The 15,669-nt window shown below is 39.4% G+C and overlaps 1 protein-coding gene across 15 annotated transcripts in view; it reads right to left on the minus strand.

The window, feature by feature from the left end:
• Window positions 1–15,669, minus strand: part of myo18ab (myosin XVIIIAb) — a 143,257-nt gene that overhangs the window by 50,630 nt on the left and 76,958 nt on the right. For all 15 annotated transcript variants that reach the window (XM_034866664.1, XM_034866668.1, XM_034866663.1 and 12 more), the window contains 4 exons: window positions 10,729–10,857; window positions 5,509–5,652; window positions 4,604–4,693; window positions 1,239–1,358 (listed from right to left, as the gene is read on the minus strand). In XM_034866664.1, coding sequence (XP_034722555.1) covers window positions 1,239–1,358; window positions 4,604–4,693; window positions 5,509–5,652; window positions 10,729–10,857 — 483 coding nt within the window. The remainder of the gene's footprint in view (window positions 1–1,238; window positions 1,359–4,603; window positions 4,694–5,508; window positions 5,653–10,728; window positions 10,858–15,669) is intronic.

Raw genomic sequence — 15,669 nt, forward strand, 5'->3', positions numbered from 1 at the left:
TAGGAAAAAAATCAATACATGCACATTTATTGCAAAATTCTCGCAAGGATCCCCTGCACTACATGCGTGGAACACTGTTTGGGTTGTGGTGCTTTAGTACTGTAGTAAAGTTAATTTTAAAAGCTTAAAAGAAAAAAAGCTATGATGCTACCATCAGCCTTTATAACAGTAACATCTCCGACTGAAATCAGTTTATTTCAACTGAATGGCCATTCTGTTCTCTGGCCTCTGAGACCTTGTTGCAGTTGCATGAACGGTGTCTTAGACTTAGACTTCTCTTTATTAATCCTTTTGGGATGACTCCCGCAAGGAAATTGAAATTTCCAGCAGCAGTTTTCAGCAAGAAAGAAGAAAAATACAGTATAAAGAGAAAAGAAGATAGTATAATGATAGCAATAATAAAAGTTATAATAATAATAATATTAAAACATTTGGCTATAAAAAGACATAAAGAAATTTACCATAAATTATGAGTGTGTCAAGTGTCAAGTGTCCAGGTATTTATGCGAGTCCAGGTTTGTGTGTGTATGTAATGTTCTCTTTACCATATTAACCCTATTTCCTCCTCCCCCCAAGTGAGGAGTTGTAGAGTGTAATGGCATGGGGGACAAAGGAGTCCTTGAGTCTGCTGGTCCTACACTTGGAAAGGAGAAGCTTCTTAGCATCTCCTGGGTCTTCAATAATTACTGCCTGAATGTCTTGACAAAACAGCGATGTTTAAATATGAGATAGCCTTTCAGGTATCCAAGTTTAATTTTATATGCCATTTTACAACATTACTACTTCTTTTGAAACATTACTATAGTCTATAAAACCCCACAGGAGCAAAGGCAGGGGTGGCTGACAGTTCTGTTCTTTAATAATTCAAATGATGTGCTGATGTTAAATTTATGTTTAGATGAGCAGACATTAAACTACATTTTACAATGTGCCTTAACTTCAAAAGTCATTGGGAAGTCGGAGAATGTGGTTGTTTGGTAGAAAATCTTATTACCTTACTGATAAATCGCTAATTGGGCTATAAACTGTTATCCATCTCTATTTGCCATCCCAGTAAAGTAGTTCCATTTTAATTTGCCTTAATAGAACTCCACTGGGGGAAAAGCATCAAGTGAAGGAATGGGGCAGTGCTTTAATGGACACAGTGAGAAATAAGGCCCCTGGTGTGTGACCGTTTTAGGCAAACCTAAACTTAAGCGTGAAAGAGTGTGTGTGTGTGTGTGTTTGTGTGTGTCCACCTGCAGTTCCTTTGTGTCCTTTTCCAGGCGAAGTCTTTCAGAAGTTTCGGTCTCCAGCAGCTGGGAGGCTGACTCCCCAGTGTTCCGCTCATCAGCCAGCTCTGTTGACAGCTCTGAGATCTGGATCAACACATGAACACACACACACACACACACACACACACACACACACACACACACACACACACACACACACACACACACACACACACACACACACACACACACACACACACACACACACACCAGGAGTGAAGCATGTTTATACTGTTTTATTATGTAAATGGCCTGTATTTAAATCACGCTTTTCTAGTCCTAATGACTACTTCTTGCGATTGGTAGACATTAGCTTTACCAACTGAGCCCCAGCCACCCCAGATTATTATCTTTATTGTGTATAGCTTGGAACATTTTATGTTGTCAGAAATTGGGTGTTTTTGTTTTAGGTTTGGGCAGCAATCACATTTCATTCATATGCAAATTATATTGGTTGATATACAGGAGATAATCAGGGACATGACAGAAAATACTTATAGAATATCAGTTTTACTCTTTGGCTCCCACCATTACTATTACATTCCCTTTTAACACCAGGGTTGCTTTTCATTTGCCTTATTTCATGTGTCCTTGCTCCTTGGGTGACCCAGAAATCAATCTGGTCCAGCATCATTAAAGGATGTCTCAGTTTCCCTATTTCTCTTTGAAGGAATGAGCTTGAGCATGGATAAAAGAGATCATCCTTTGCAGAACTCTTTTAAAGACTCTTTTAAAGAGTACCATATTGGAAATCTGTTTGTGAGTAGATGCTGCCTGCAGCTGATCAGACTGCTCTGACAAACAACAGATTCAACTCAGTTGTAATACTACCCAGTTTAGATTATACTTGAGTTCTGATTCACCATCTTGTTTAAATTTAATATGTAGTAACTGTACGCCTGCCAAATAGAGGAAGCATAAAACAACTTTATCATTCATCCGATGCGGCAGTAGTAACTTGCACAGCACATCACATCACATTACATTACCTATGCAAATAAAAACTGTAAGGTATACAGCATTTGAGAATATGTTTTGTGGTGTTCCGCAAGGATTGGTCCTGGGTCCCATCTTTTTTGTCTTGTACTGTATATCCTTCCTCTTGAACTGCTAAACAGATGATATTTAATCAAACATTTCATTTAAAACCTCTGAACAAAATTTAGGTCCTCTGACCAAAAGTTTATAGGTTGTTCCTTGCTGTAGACTCAAGCCAAAAATAGCACGTGCTTTTGAGGTTGTAGAACTCTCTCCAATTGTAGTTAAAATCTGGGGATATCTTTAAAAGGGATTTTAGATGACGGTTCAGAGGAGAGGAAGTCACATTTCTCAAAAAATGTGTTTCTGTAAGGACATAAGGTAACATTTAAGACAAATGAGAAGCACCCAATCTATTCCCGTGTACAGACACACTGCATGAAGTACACCTCTATGTCACTGCAGCAATAATTTATATTAAAATATATATATTCATTGTTTTTGTGTAGTAATATTGTGTGTGTATAACAGTGTATACTGTTTACCATACTGGGTATGGGTATATTTTTGTGCGGCGGTGGCTCAGTGGTGGAGCGGTTGCCTGCCAATCGGAAGGTTGGTGGTTCGATCCCTTGCCCTGCAGTCCCATGTCGAAGTGTCCTTGGGCAAGACACTGAACCCCGAGTTGCCCCCGGTGCTGCGCATTGGAGTGTGAATGTGTGTGCATGTTTATCTGATGAGCAGGTGGCACCTTGTATGGCAGCCTCAGCCACAGTGTATGAATGTGTGTGAATGGTGAATGTCTCCTGTAGATGTAAAAGCGCTTTGAGTAGTCGTTAAGACTAGAAAAGCGCTATATACATTTACATTTCACAGAAATCTGGCCTATTTCTGTTCACAGGGTGTAATTCTATTAAAAACTAATTCAATTTAATCCATTTTAGCACCACTGATTAGTATAAACAAAAACAAGCGTATACTTTTTTTATGGTTGCTCTTACTAATGATTTTAACACATTTCATTGGTGTTTTGCGGTACAATATCTGTGTTTTGGTGTTGTCCGCCACCAGAGTTTTCACATGTTGTACAATATCTCAAACATTATTTATCACAAATTAATACAACAAATGCTTTTGAATTGGATGTTATCTGAACTGATAAACAAGATGCACAGATTAAGCATATATTTTAATTAATTTTGTACTTTATTTTGCTATAATTTATACCTGTCCCATGGTTTAGCCGTCATTACCAACACGCTCTGCACCAAGCCACTATCCTACTGTTTTTTCATCAAAAGTTTATTTGGTAGCCATAATAATATAATAGTATAATATCATAGTGGGGCACATGGATTTCATGCTGTAAGACTGATTTCCGTTCTTTACTGCCCTCCTGTTTCAGTTTTCTTTTATTCAACATGGCTATGAAATGATTAAATACTCTATGTAGACTAGAATTACACTGAACCAATCCTTTTCACAAGGAACACATGAGATTAAACTACGTTTTGATGTTTAAACAGATTACTAGCTGGGTTTTTTTTAGTCTGAAGTCACTTAGCTTCTTGAATTACAATAGGTTATGATCAGTGATTTGCCAACACTGCGACAAACTGTCATTACCAGAACTGCAATGTCACCATCACCATACATATTTTTGCCAATATTGTTTCAATTATTATTATTTTTTTTATTATTTCAAAAGCATCCAGTAGTTATATATTTTTGACAATGTTGGTCTAAATAATCACTGTATTAAAACAGTTTTGATATATTGTTTGGCATTTACCTCAAATAAGCCTATGTTCCAATCCTGGATAGATTGATGAATCAGAAATTTAGATACATAAATGACTATGATTCATCTTGCAAGTAAAAATCAGCAATCCCATTAAGTTGAAGATAAAATATATTCCATGTGAAACCACAACATGTTTTAAAAGTACAGATTTATTGTTTAAGTTATTTTTTTTATATATTTGATGATGGGATGGTAATGCCACATCTACTTGACATCACCTTGTCACAAGGTCATCACGTCACTTGATTGACACGACTGATAATTTGATGTATACCAATTAGTCAATTTGAAATTTTAATTTTCAAAATTGAAGCAACCCAATTTGGCCCTTAATCTGAGAAATGCCTTTATGGTGTAATGTGTATAGCTTTTGTTGTCTTCCTACATTCTGAATTACCATACTAACAATATAAATCTTCTTGTCTATAAATCTTTCTTTCTTTATATAGGGGATTCAGAAAATGTCACGATTTGATATTGATTTTTATTTATAAATCAAATCAATTATTTATAACTCCTGTTTGTTTGTTTGTTTGTGTGTGTTTACCCGGCTCTCAAGGCGGTCGCTGTTGAGTCTCAGCTCGTTCCTCTCTTTCTCCACCTTCTCCAGCTTCTGTTTCAGGTGTTGGATCTCTTCCTGAAAGGGAGAAGACAAAGGATGTTAATGACAGACATTATGGTGGGGACACACAGCAGATTAAGTAAATGAATATGATGTGGATAAGGGTTCTGTGTTGGTACTTTTTAACCTCAGTTCTGTATTTGAAACTGGAAACCATCCTATCCTTATTGAGAGTTTACATGATTGGGTGTATATATGAGGCAAAGCTTTTGGCTTATTTTCATTGTATTTTACTGACAGAAGTTTCAATGTGTTTGAGTCTGATTCCCTTCCACTGTCTTGCGGGATCGCACAGGGTTCAGTACTGGGGCACCTGTTATTCTCTTTATATTTTGCTGCCCTTGGGACAAATCAAGAACAGATTTTATATCTGATACCATTTATATGCAGATAATATCCAGCTCCCAGACTTATTAGATTGATCTCTTAGGTCTAATTTGTTAAATTTGCTGTCTGTCTCCCACACATGGCTTAAGACCCATGTTAATTGAGGTTTTGAGTGCCTAGCTTAACTATGGAATGCTCTGCCTCCATCCTTGTGGTTTGCTGCGGGATTCTTTTAAAGGTCAGATGAAAACCTACCAATTTTGACTGGCGATTGGTTAACCTGTCTGCACTTTATGTATAATTGTAATTTTAATTGTGTATTGTGTTCTCTAATGTTTGTTATGCCCTGTAAAACACTTTTTGATTATATCTGTGAAAAGCAATTCATAGTTAATTTTACCAACTTACATAAAAATCAATAATGCTGACTTCTATAAGTCTATTTCAGTAGTTGTGACTAAAGAAAACAACAACAATTTGTGTGTGTGTGTGTGTGTCCTTACATCCTTGCCACGGATCTGTTCCTCTGTGAGCTGCACCTCTATCAGAGGTCTGACAGTGGTGAAGAGCTTCCACCATGGCCAGCCTTTGACACCGCGATTCTTCTTTATGTTCTTCTGGATGCAGCGGATGGCCAGATCCTGGATCTGTCACACACACACGGATGAAAAGTTTATTAACAGAGCTATCAGAACAGTATGTCAACGTCTATTTTAAAGCCCCTGCAGTTCAAGGAACACACACACATGTGGAACAAACTACATACAACATTTGGCTAATGGTAATATAGTTATCTAAATTTTGTAATAACATGATAATAATAGGGTAATATATGTAGGAGGAACTGCAGGAGCTTTGCAACCTGGGATTTAGACAGGAAGTTGAATGTGAGCAGGAAGCCTCATGGTTTGTGTTATCATCTCTCTATATTATCCGCTTCAATCTTTGACGTTACATGCCTCTGTTAGCATTCTCGGTATGTAAAATAGATGCTGACATACTGTTCTGATAGCTCTGTTAATTATTGTCAGAAAGATGTGATGTGCAATATGTATATTTTTTATGATGATGTTCATATTAGACTGACGGTATGCTTCAGTAAGCTTGTTTGCCACTTTTAGCTTGGGTTGTGCCACATGTAAGTATATTTTATTTTATTTAGATAAACAAAGAGGTTATACTACACACACTGTATAATAATACATTCCGTATATCCTTTATTTCATCTTACATGTTAGCTAGCCTACTTTTTATATTACAGTGTTGTGTAGTTATGTTGTTTTTACAAATATCATTGTTTAATGTCTTTGACTCATTAATACCTAAGTGACTGTGTTAACCCTTACCCTTTGTAAGTCTAATATAGTGAGTTAGGATGATCCCAGTCCCAGTGCTTGATGGTGGAAGGTGTTTGGCTGCTGGTCAGGATGCACAGGGTTATGTGCGTACAGAAAAAGACACATTTCATGGTGATTTTAGAATAACAGAGTTGAGGAGATTACCTGAAAAGTATTAGAAGCATTTCCATGTAATGTCTACACCTCTGTTATTGTAATATTAACAGGTTATTGAATAGAAACAGGCAGTTTTGCATTTTGCACCACTGATTCATGGTTATTATACGGAAACTACCGGACGTGTTTCCAGGTAATATCTACACCTCTGTTATGGTAATATTACCATGTTCTTAAATAGAAAAAGGCAGTTTTGCATTTTGCATATAAACATAATTAGTAAAATATTACCTTGAAACAAAAGGGAAATATTTGGAACATAAAGGGTGGATGAATTACATTATCATCATATTTTATAATATTAATATAACTATATTACAACTACCCAGACATCCATATGTATCATTGAACCATTCCTAGTTATTACCTTGGTAATTGCATATTATGTTACCTTTTTATTACCTTATTATCCCAGTATTACATCTTATTTCTGTGATTTATTACCCTGTTTTTACCTTGGTAATTACATGTTATTACCTATTTATTACTGTGTAGTTCCATACTGTTACCCCACTATTACCAAGTTTTACCGTGGTGGAAATTAAAGTGCTATCAGTTTTTTTTATGAGCAAATTGAAAATAACCCATTAAAACAGGTGGATGGAAGCGCAGTGTCATGCTATGTAAGCCCAAAGGTAAAAACACTGCACCGTTTGCTAATCACTCATTAACACTTACATGAATAATATTAACATAAAGATTGGGCATCCTGTGGCAGAAGTAAACAGTAGTCATTAAGCAATAGAGGAAGAAACCGTAATGACGTGTGTGTCTTCCAATGTCCTCTACCTCTCCTTTACACCTGACAAGTACGCACGCACAGCAGCAGTCTGTGCCGGGGGGGGGGTGTTCCTTCTTTGGGCAACTATTTAATTAGGCTCAGTGTTGGTTGGCTGGCAGTGGATTCCCCCATGCTCCTCCACTCTCAACTATTCCACATGAATGTCAAAGAGACAGAGAGACGAGAGACTGCAGGGCTTCAATGAAGCCAGCGCATCTCTTCTATTTGTTTATTTCCCCATGGCAAGGTGCAGTCTCTCTTTCCCCAGCTTCCCTTCCTTTCTTCCTTTACTTGTTCTCATCCTTCCTCTCACATATTTCCCGGAGTGCTTTAAACCCAGACTGGTAGAGAGAACTTGGAAGGAAGTGGGAGACGTTCCCCGCAGCAGGAATAATACAGATGAGATGGGGGAACAAACTAATGGATTTATGTTGATGCACTATAAACAGGGTCTGAGCAAATTTGTAAAACTATTAATGGTCAGCATTTTACTGCATTATCAATTCAATATGTTTACATTTTACATAATTACCTCTCACCTCATTGAGGAGATCAGGAAGTGAAAATCCGTAGAGAAAAATCCACTGAGCCTTGAGAGTAAAATGACTACAGTGAGGTATGCAGAGGTGCAATCAAAAAGCCACTAAAGTGTGAGTGTCTTCTTATCTTCCTGAGACTGAATCCCTAAAAAATACACATTACGGTCACAAGGAAAGGAACCCAATTCCAAACTTCATCAATTGCATGAGATTACTATTGACCCCAAGAGATGAGGCTCAAAGTGAGTTCTCTGGAGGACACAGAGAGAAGAGAAACCCAAATACCCTTGGAAAGTCATTTTAGTTGGCAGGCCTGAGCCCAGTGCAGAAGGAAAGAATAAACTGAAATGATAATAAAAGGAGAACGGGGATCCAAAGCTCAATCTCTACCAGACACACACACACACACACACACACACACACACACACACACACACACACACACAAACACACACACACTGCACCAAATGAATGGTGTGTTCACATGAAGAAACCGTCACTAGCAACATCAAAACCTCTGTGAAGTAATGCACACACAGAGTCAACATATCCCTACTGGCACCTTTAGTCAGCCCACAGCAGCAATGTTTTCCACTTGTCAGGCTCACTCTGGTGGAACAACACAGACACGCAAAATCCTTTACAAGGGCAGGTTGTGAAGCACCCAGAAAGCTCATTTGGCTATGATGTAATGCATTTCCATGGGTTCAAACATCATTTGATTTCATTTCACTGTGTAGTGTCCAATACATCTGAAATGCCACAACAGTCCTTAGAGGACACATGAACACAGGATACAGCACTTGCCCACTGTAACAATAGTAGACCAAAGGAAAAGTAGCCTACTTCTCACTTGATTTACTATCTCAATTGCTTCTTTCAAGTTTTCAAGAGGCTTAGCAATGCTAACAATTCTAACAATGTGGACATTAAAATAGACCTCAATGTGTTTTTTGGCTGTTGTCCATGTTTTCATCTTCATCTGCTTCTACTTCATCAAAGTTAACTTAAAAAATGTATTTGCCTAAAAATGTCTTGTTTAGTGTTATGTCAACCAGGCTAGCTATCTAGTGCTAGCGTGAGCATATAAATTATTGGTGGCAGTACCTGGAGGTATGTGTTTACCTGCCGGTAAATTTCCACTAGATCCCTCGCTTTCCATCTTTTAGCTTAGCGCAGAGCCACTGTAACACCACTGGCTTGGCCGTGTCATCCTCCCCAGCTCCACCCAAAAATCGTCACGTCTAGTTTCAAACAATCAAGATGGTGACGTCCACATTCTTGAAGGCTTTAAAACAGCCATCCACACACCAATGGGTGATGTCACTGCTGATGTCAGAGACCAGGGATCACAGCCTAGCAACTATTCTTCTAGTGTTACCTTGAACCTGCAGGGAATTGTTATCTGAATATTTACAGCGCTTTATAAAGAGTTTCAGCTCATCTGTTTGGCCACGACTTTACTGTTCTGCTTCCCCCTCAGCGTTGTAAAAAGTCCCGCTACACTATATGCACAGCGGCAAAAAGACACCTCTCCTTTTTGTAACAATGTTATTTCAAATAGTATACAGTATTCTGTAAATGAATATGGCCATGTCAATACAGCAGGAAGGAAGTGGAAGGATGAGCAGTCATAAGACTGAAAATGTGAGGAGGGTGATTTTCCCACAGCCAAATACTGAACAATACTGAAGTGGTTGATGAAGATACAAGAACAGTGGTAGAATCCCGGTGGAGAGGAGACTGACATCTGTCCAACCAATCAGCCCTCTTTTGCTTCAGCAGACTGACGGCTGATCACCAGGGAACTGTGATCTGAAGTATTAGTCGAGCAGGGAGGGGAGCCAGGCAAATGACAAGGAGTCACTCACCAGTAAAAACAGAATAAGAGGCTCAGTTCATCTCAGAAGGAATTATTTACCACTGCCAGCATTGTGCTCTCTGAAGAGTTCCCAAGTGCTTTCCCTAATAGCTAATTGAGAACAAATGCCACAGCAGCTCTATCTTACATCTTAAATTGACTGTAAACAGCCTTTTTTTAATTTAGTGCTTTTCTAGTCTCAACGACTCAAAACGCTTTTATATAGTACAGTAACCATTCACACACTTTTATACGCTGTGGCCAAGGCTGCCGTACAAGGTGATATTTAGATAACACTCACATGTAAAAACTCAGGGATCAGTGTATTTTCCAAGAACACTTCAACATAAGCCTGCAGAGCCAAGTATTGAACCACCAACCTTGCAATTGAAAGGCAACTGCTCTAACCGTGAGCCACAGCCGCACTTAACAACAAGGTACAACAACGTATATAAATAAAACGTGGCAAAGCTGTGGTATTTTGTTAACCATATTAACTGCATGGGGCTAGCAGGTAAAACCGCCTTTAGGTTCTCCATGGATGAAAGTAGGGCTACAGATTACATACAAAGGATAGACAGAAAGTTACTAAACTGCCTTCAACAAGATAGCCCACCAATGTATACCAGTATAAAGCTCATAGTGTTTGTTTAAGTTGAGAATGGGTTTGTATTCTGTGAAGTCTCACATTTTATTTATATTTTATATTATTGTTTTGGAATTTATTGCCTTTATTGACACGACAGAATTAAGTCATGAAAGTAGGAGAGAAAGGGCGGCGGCATGCAGCAAAGGGCTGCAGGTTGTAAGCAAACATACGGTCGCTGCGACAAGGACTGATCCTCTGTATATGGGACACGCAAGGCAACCAGTCTCCCTCCCTGTGTATCTGATGCTTCCCCTATACAGCTACCACAACCCTTTCCTGTTTGAAATGAGCCTACTTTTAAACTGCAGTACAAATGAGGCTACAATGATGGATTCTTCAGATGTGTTGTGAGCCTAGCCACTGTATGCAGCAGCCTTACCTTCCTCTTTTTAAAGGCCTGTCTGGACAGGTATCCCCTGCAGGCAGCCTGGAACAGAGAGATATTCCTCCTGGTCTGAACGTCTCGCTGCTCCTCCAGCCTGGACAGAGTCCCCGCTCTAAAGAACACCTGCGGGAGGAGAGGGAGAGGTAAGGCAAAGTCCCACAGTTATTTTCTTTGGAGAAATGCTAAGTAGAGTTCACACTAGTCTTGCATTGCCAGACCTTTCTCCACAGCGCTGCGGAGGAAGTATTCCGGGATGAGAGAAAAACTTGCTCCGGTTTATTGGAAATTCTTTGAACCAATTACAATTGTCTTAAGTGGCGCTAAGCGCCTGACGGTGCCCCCAGCGCTGCTGCAAAATAGCCTCGGAAAGGAACTTGTTTTGGTGGAATGTGTGTCTAGCCAGCTATCTGGATTTACCCTGCAGAGATCTGAAGAGTCCTCAGAAATCCACGGAAGGTTAGAACGCCAACAAAGAGAAAGACGGAGGTATACCATTACTTTATATCCTTTATATCCTTAACGCGTCACACAGATTGAAGATGTACAACAGCGTGTGAATTTACTAATGAAGGAAGTGAACGTTATTTAACTGCTGCTCTATTGAAGTTGCAAGACGTGCAATTCATGCTGAGAAACAAAACAGAAATGTCATGACGGGTTGCCCAGCCCGCAGTGACGGACATCAAGACGCCACCGGTGGCTAATTCACATACATGTGGAAAACAAAAGGGTGTGGGTGATTTGACATTTCAGCTTGCCCCTTTGATGGTCTGAGCTCTGGGATTCATTACTAGACCACTCTTGAACCACATCAGACTCTGGCCATGCTTTGTCTACTGCTGCCCAGTGTGACCAACACTTTGGCTGACAGCACTGTAGAAGCAGAAGCAGCTAAGACTCCGTAGTTCGTTATTTGAACTGGCAAAATGTGAAGGCTGAAGTGCAGAAGCCTAAGTGTGTAGGGGACCACACATCGGAAACAAGTCTGATGAAAACTTGAAATTGTCACATTCTGTCTACATCTTCAAGAAAAGACTAGGGGAAACTTTGCTTATAACATATGATTGTTGAATATCCTTTAAGGGTTATCTATGTACTGAGATTGTTTGTATTTTGTGGGATTTGTCTGTTTTAAGTCTATTGTGTATTGAGTTTTAATTGTCTGTATATTTTCTGTTGTACTGTATGTTTATGGTTATCAGGCCCTCTCTGAAAAGCTTTTAGTAGTTTATTTGGGGTTCACCATTTCACGCGACCAACAATCAATGTCACTTCTGAAATTGTCTTTTAATGATAAAATGATGACGTGAGAGAATACTGTAATAAAATAAAAGCATGAGACTACCTAATGTTGTGACAGGGATGGGGGAGCATAACAGCACAGAGTGAAGCAGAATCATTTGAATTTGATTAGTTACATTATTTTTTGTCAAATGACGACCAATAAGTGAGCTTGGTAGTGTGCATGGGTTTGTTGTGTCAAAGCATGACTTTACATTTGAGCCAACTGACAAACTGCAGACCCGTTCATGCAGGCAGGTCATTGTTCAATCCTGCTAAACACACCACCTAAAAATGCTGCAATGTGTTTTATATTATTATATTATATATTATATTATTTGTTCATTTCTTGTCTGTCCTGAGGACCTATTTCAGCGATTTGGCTGGCCTGATGATTATGGTCTTGTCCAGAAATATTCCTGCGTCTTTCATCTCCTTTGCTGATGATTTGGGCAGCAGTAGTGCTTCTCCTTGAATGCCAATAAGTGCACAATTTCATTTTTGACTGTAAAAAGCCACGGCGGGGTGACACTGGGCTCCTGTAAAAGCCAATCATAATGGCTCTAACTCTGTCTAGATAATTTGTCTCTGGGACAGACATTGCTCTGTTCTTCTTCCCTGAATTAGCTGGCAGCTCTTTGTAGAAGTAGATCCATTAAGCAGAATCTGAGTTGACCCTTTGTCCTTCAGAGGATGTGACTGTTCCTAACTCTGTAATCTTCAAAATGGCATAGCAAAGGAGAATGCATAGTTTGGAATACGGCCAGAAAATGCTGTTTAGATGATATGCAGACCTTGTGACTTTCCCACTATACAATGTTGAACTGTGTATAAATGAAAAACACAGTAGCAATTTTATATTTTTTCTTTAATAAAATTTGCTTTTCTTCTCATGCAGCTTCTTGTATTTATACTTGAGAAGAACATCGGGTTCTTCTTTGTTCATGCATTTTGCAGAGACATGTTCCAAAGTAAGTTTTCCAAAAGAGAATTGTCAAAACAGAACTCCAGTATGGTAGAGGCTCTAGTGGCTTAACGTTTTAAATGTAACCTAGGCCTAGTTAGGAGTACATTATGGATGGTGGAGAACAAGCGAGTGATGTGGGCAAATTATATCAAACTACCCTTGGAGGAGACACGTGTGGTTAACATGACCTGCTGTGCTCCCTGGACACCCATTTGTCAGTGCAGGGATAGTCTTTGATATCACGCAAATAGACACAGATAATTTGGCAGTGAACCACGGGCCAGTTTGGCAGCCACCTGAACGGTCATGGGTAGGGTTGGTTACCAAACGTGACACCTTTTAGGGTAATGACCAAATTACGTCGGTGCTACAGAGTACTGACTCGCATTACATTCATATAAATTTCAATACCTGAGAGCTTCTCTCTCCACTACATGTTTCATAGAGGGTGGAGCTCAGCAACAGAGAAGACAGAGCAAGACTACATCGCCTCTGCAGTTTATTTTTGAGTCACGCCAATTCCTATTAATCGGTAAAATTCGTAAGGTACCCAATTATTCATGGGTAACAATTAGTAATAGGTACAACCGATAATAATTAATACATAATAATAATAATTGAACAGACTTGTGGTCGAACTATATAACTGACGATTGGAATCTTGGCAGCTGTGTGTGTGTGTGTGTGTGTGTGTGTATATATGCGTACGTGTGTGTGTACAAGTGTGTACATTACGACTATGCCTCCTGGTCCCAAGTCTGGATTGTTAAGGATAAGGTCCACTAATAAACTTGTCAAGATTTCTAGAAATAAGAGCTGCTCCATCCCAAGTGGGATGAATGCCTTCTCTCTGAATCGGACCAGGTCTTCCCCAGAAAGACTGCCATTGATCTATAAAGTGATCATTATCTGGACACCACCTCGATAGCCGACAACAAAATGATGACATGTAGCTATAAATGTCATCACTGGTTAGATTTGGCAGGGGTCCAGAGAAAACTACGGTGTCCGATATTGACTTTGAGTGTGTACACACCGATTCAACATTATTCTTAGTGACCTTACTGTAATTACATTTATCCTTAGCCAACGGTTTCAAATAAGACTCAATGTCACCCGCTCTGGCCCCCCGGGAAAATGGAGCTGCCAATAATCAGAGTTGGTTTCTCAGCGGGGGTGTTGCTGAGTGGGGAAAATCTATTACCGTACAACATGATACATGTTTTAACATCAATGCATATTGGTTCCAAATATGGTTATGGGTTTCATTAACTAGTAATAATTGATATCGGCCTTGAAAAAACAGTATTGGTTGATCCCTATACAGTATGTATCTATTACCCAGCCCGACTTGGCAGGTACCAGTTGTAGCAGGAGTTTTAACTGATTCAGAGTAATGTCATGCGCCAGTATATTAATCATTCTCCCCTTTGATGCAGCTCATTTATTCATTATTCAGAAATGATTCCCACACTGCAGTATAATTAGACAGAGTAAGTGGCCCAGCGTGTGGGTTGGTGGCACTTTGCCTTCCACATGGTTTGGTTGGACTTGTGTTTGTCTTGTCTGCCAGTACAAAAAATGTGAAACAAGAGGCATTAGTAAAATTAGTAATATGAACACCACAAAACAAAAAAGTTTGGATTTTAATTTTTTTTCTGAACTTGGGAAAAAGTAGCAGCCCAAGTAGAGACTGACAGGCAGCAGCACTAAGGCAAGGTTAAACTTCCTGCAATATCTGCTAAGAAACTTTTCTAATTGACAGCTCAAGGCGCTCACTGTTCTTTATTCCACAGACATCCAAATATCTAATTAACAAAACCATCAGCTTGTCTTTTTACTTGTGATTAGCTAGGTTGTTTTTTTTATCTCAAAGAGTTAGAGTCAGGCAGTATCTGACTGCTGCTTGGGATAGGTCACAGATATAGAGAGCAACAGCGATCATAAAATGAAAAGATTCAAAACAAAAACAGACCAGGAAAACTAAAAGTGAGAACAGAAGTGTGAAGTCTTGTCACTGCACGGGAACAAAACAAGCACTGACTTCTCCATGGCCACCACACGTCTTTCTAGAAAGGTAGGTGAATAGAGTGGAAAAACACATTCTAATTGTGTGTTTAATTGAGAGTGTCACCAAGTGAAAAGAGACGTCGGGACTTGGAGCCAACTCTCCTTGATGGCAACAACAAAGATGCAACTGCCAAAACTGTCTGGATAGGACAAGCTGCCCATGTAGCGCCACAGTTTCTGCCTGATTTGATGTGACATGGAGTATTTTGTGTCAGTTTTCAGGGCTCCCTGCAATGAACAGACAACTGCCTCCAAGTAATAATGTGTGGATGCTCATTCCTAAAGAGAGTTAATTGATGGATAGGAATCTGCTAGCTCATGTTTAATTAGCTCTAGCAGATACTGGTCCGCCTCCCACGCAAACAGATTTCAAGCCGGACAATCACAACTGTTTATGACTGACAACTTGTGGCGCCTTCGCACTTAACACAAAATACATAATTACGTCATTTTTGGGCTCGCACACGCTCACGCCAGGGAAACTACAGCGTGCATAAACTTAACTTGGTAAAGAGGAGCGCAGTTGAGAGCAACAACAAGTATGTATGCACTGGCATACTAGAACTAGGATTGAATTTTAAGGTAAGAAACATGATTCAACTAGGGAAGTAGATGAA

The sequence above is a fragment of the Etheostoma cragini genome, chromosome 3 (assembly GCF_013103735.1).
Source record: "Etheostoma cragini isolate CJK2018 chromosome 3, CSU_Ecrag_1.0, whole genome shotgun sequence".
NCBI classification, from domain to species: Eukaryota; Metazoa; Chordata; class Actinopteri; order Perciformes; family Percidae; genus Etheostoma; species Etheostoma cragini.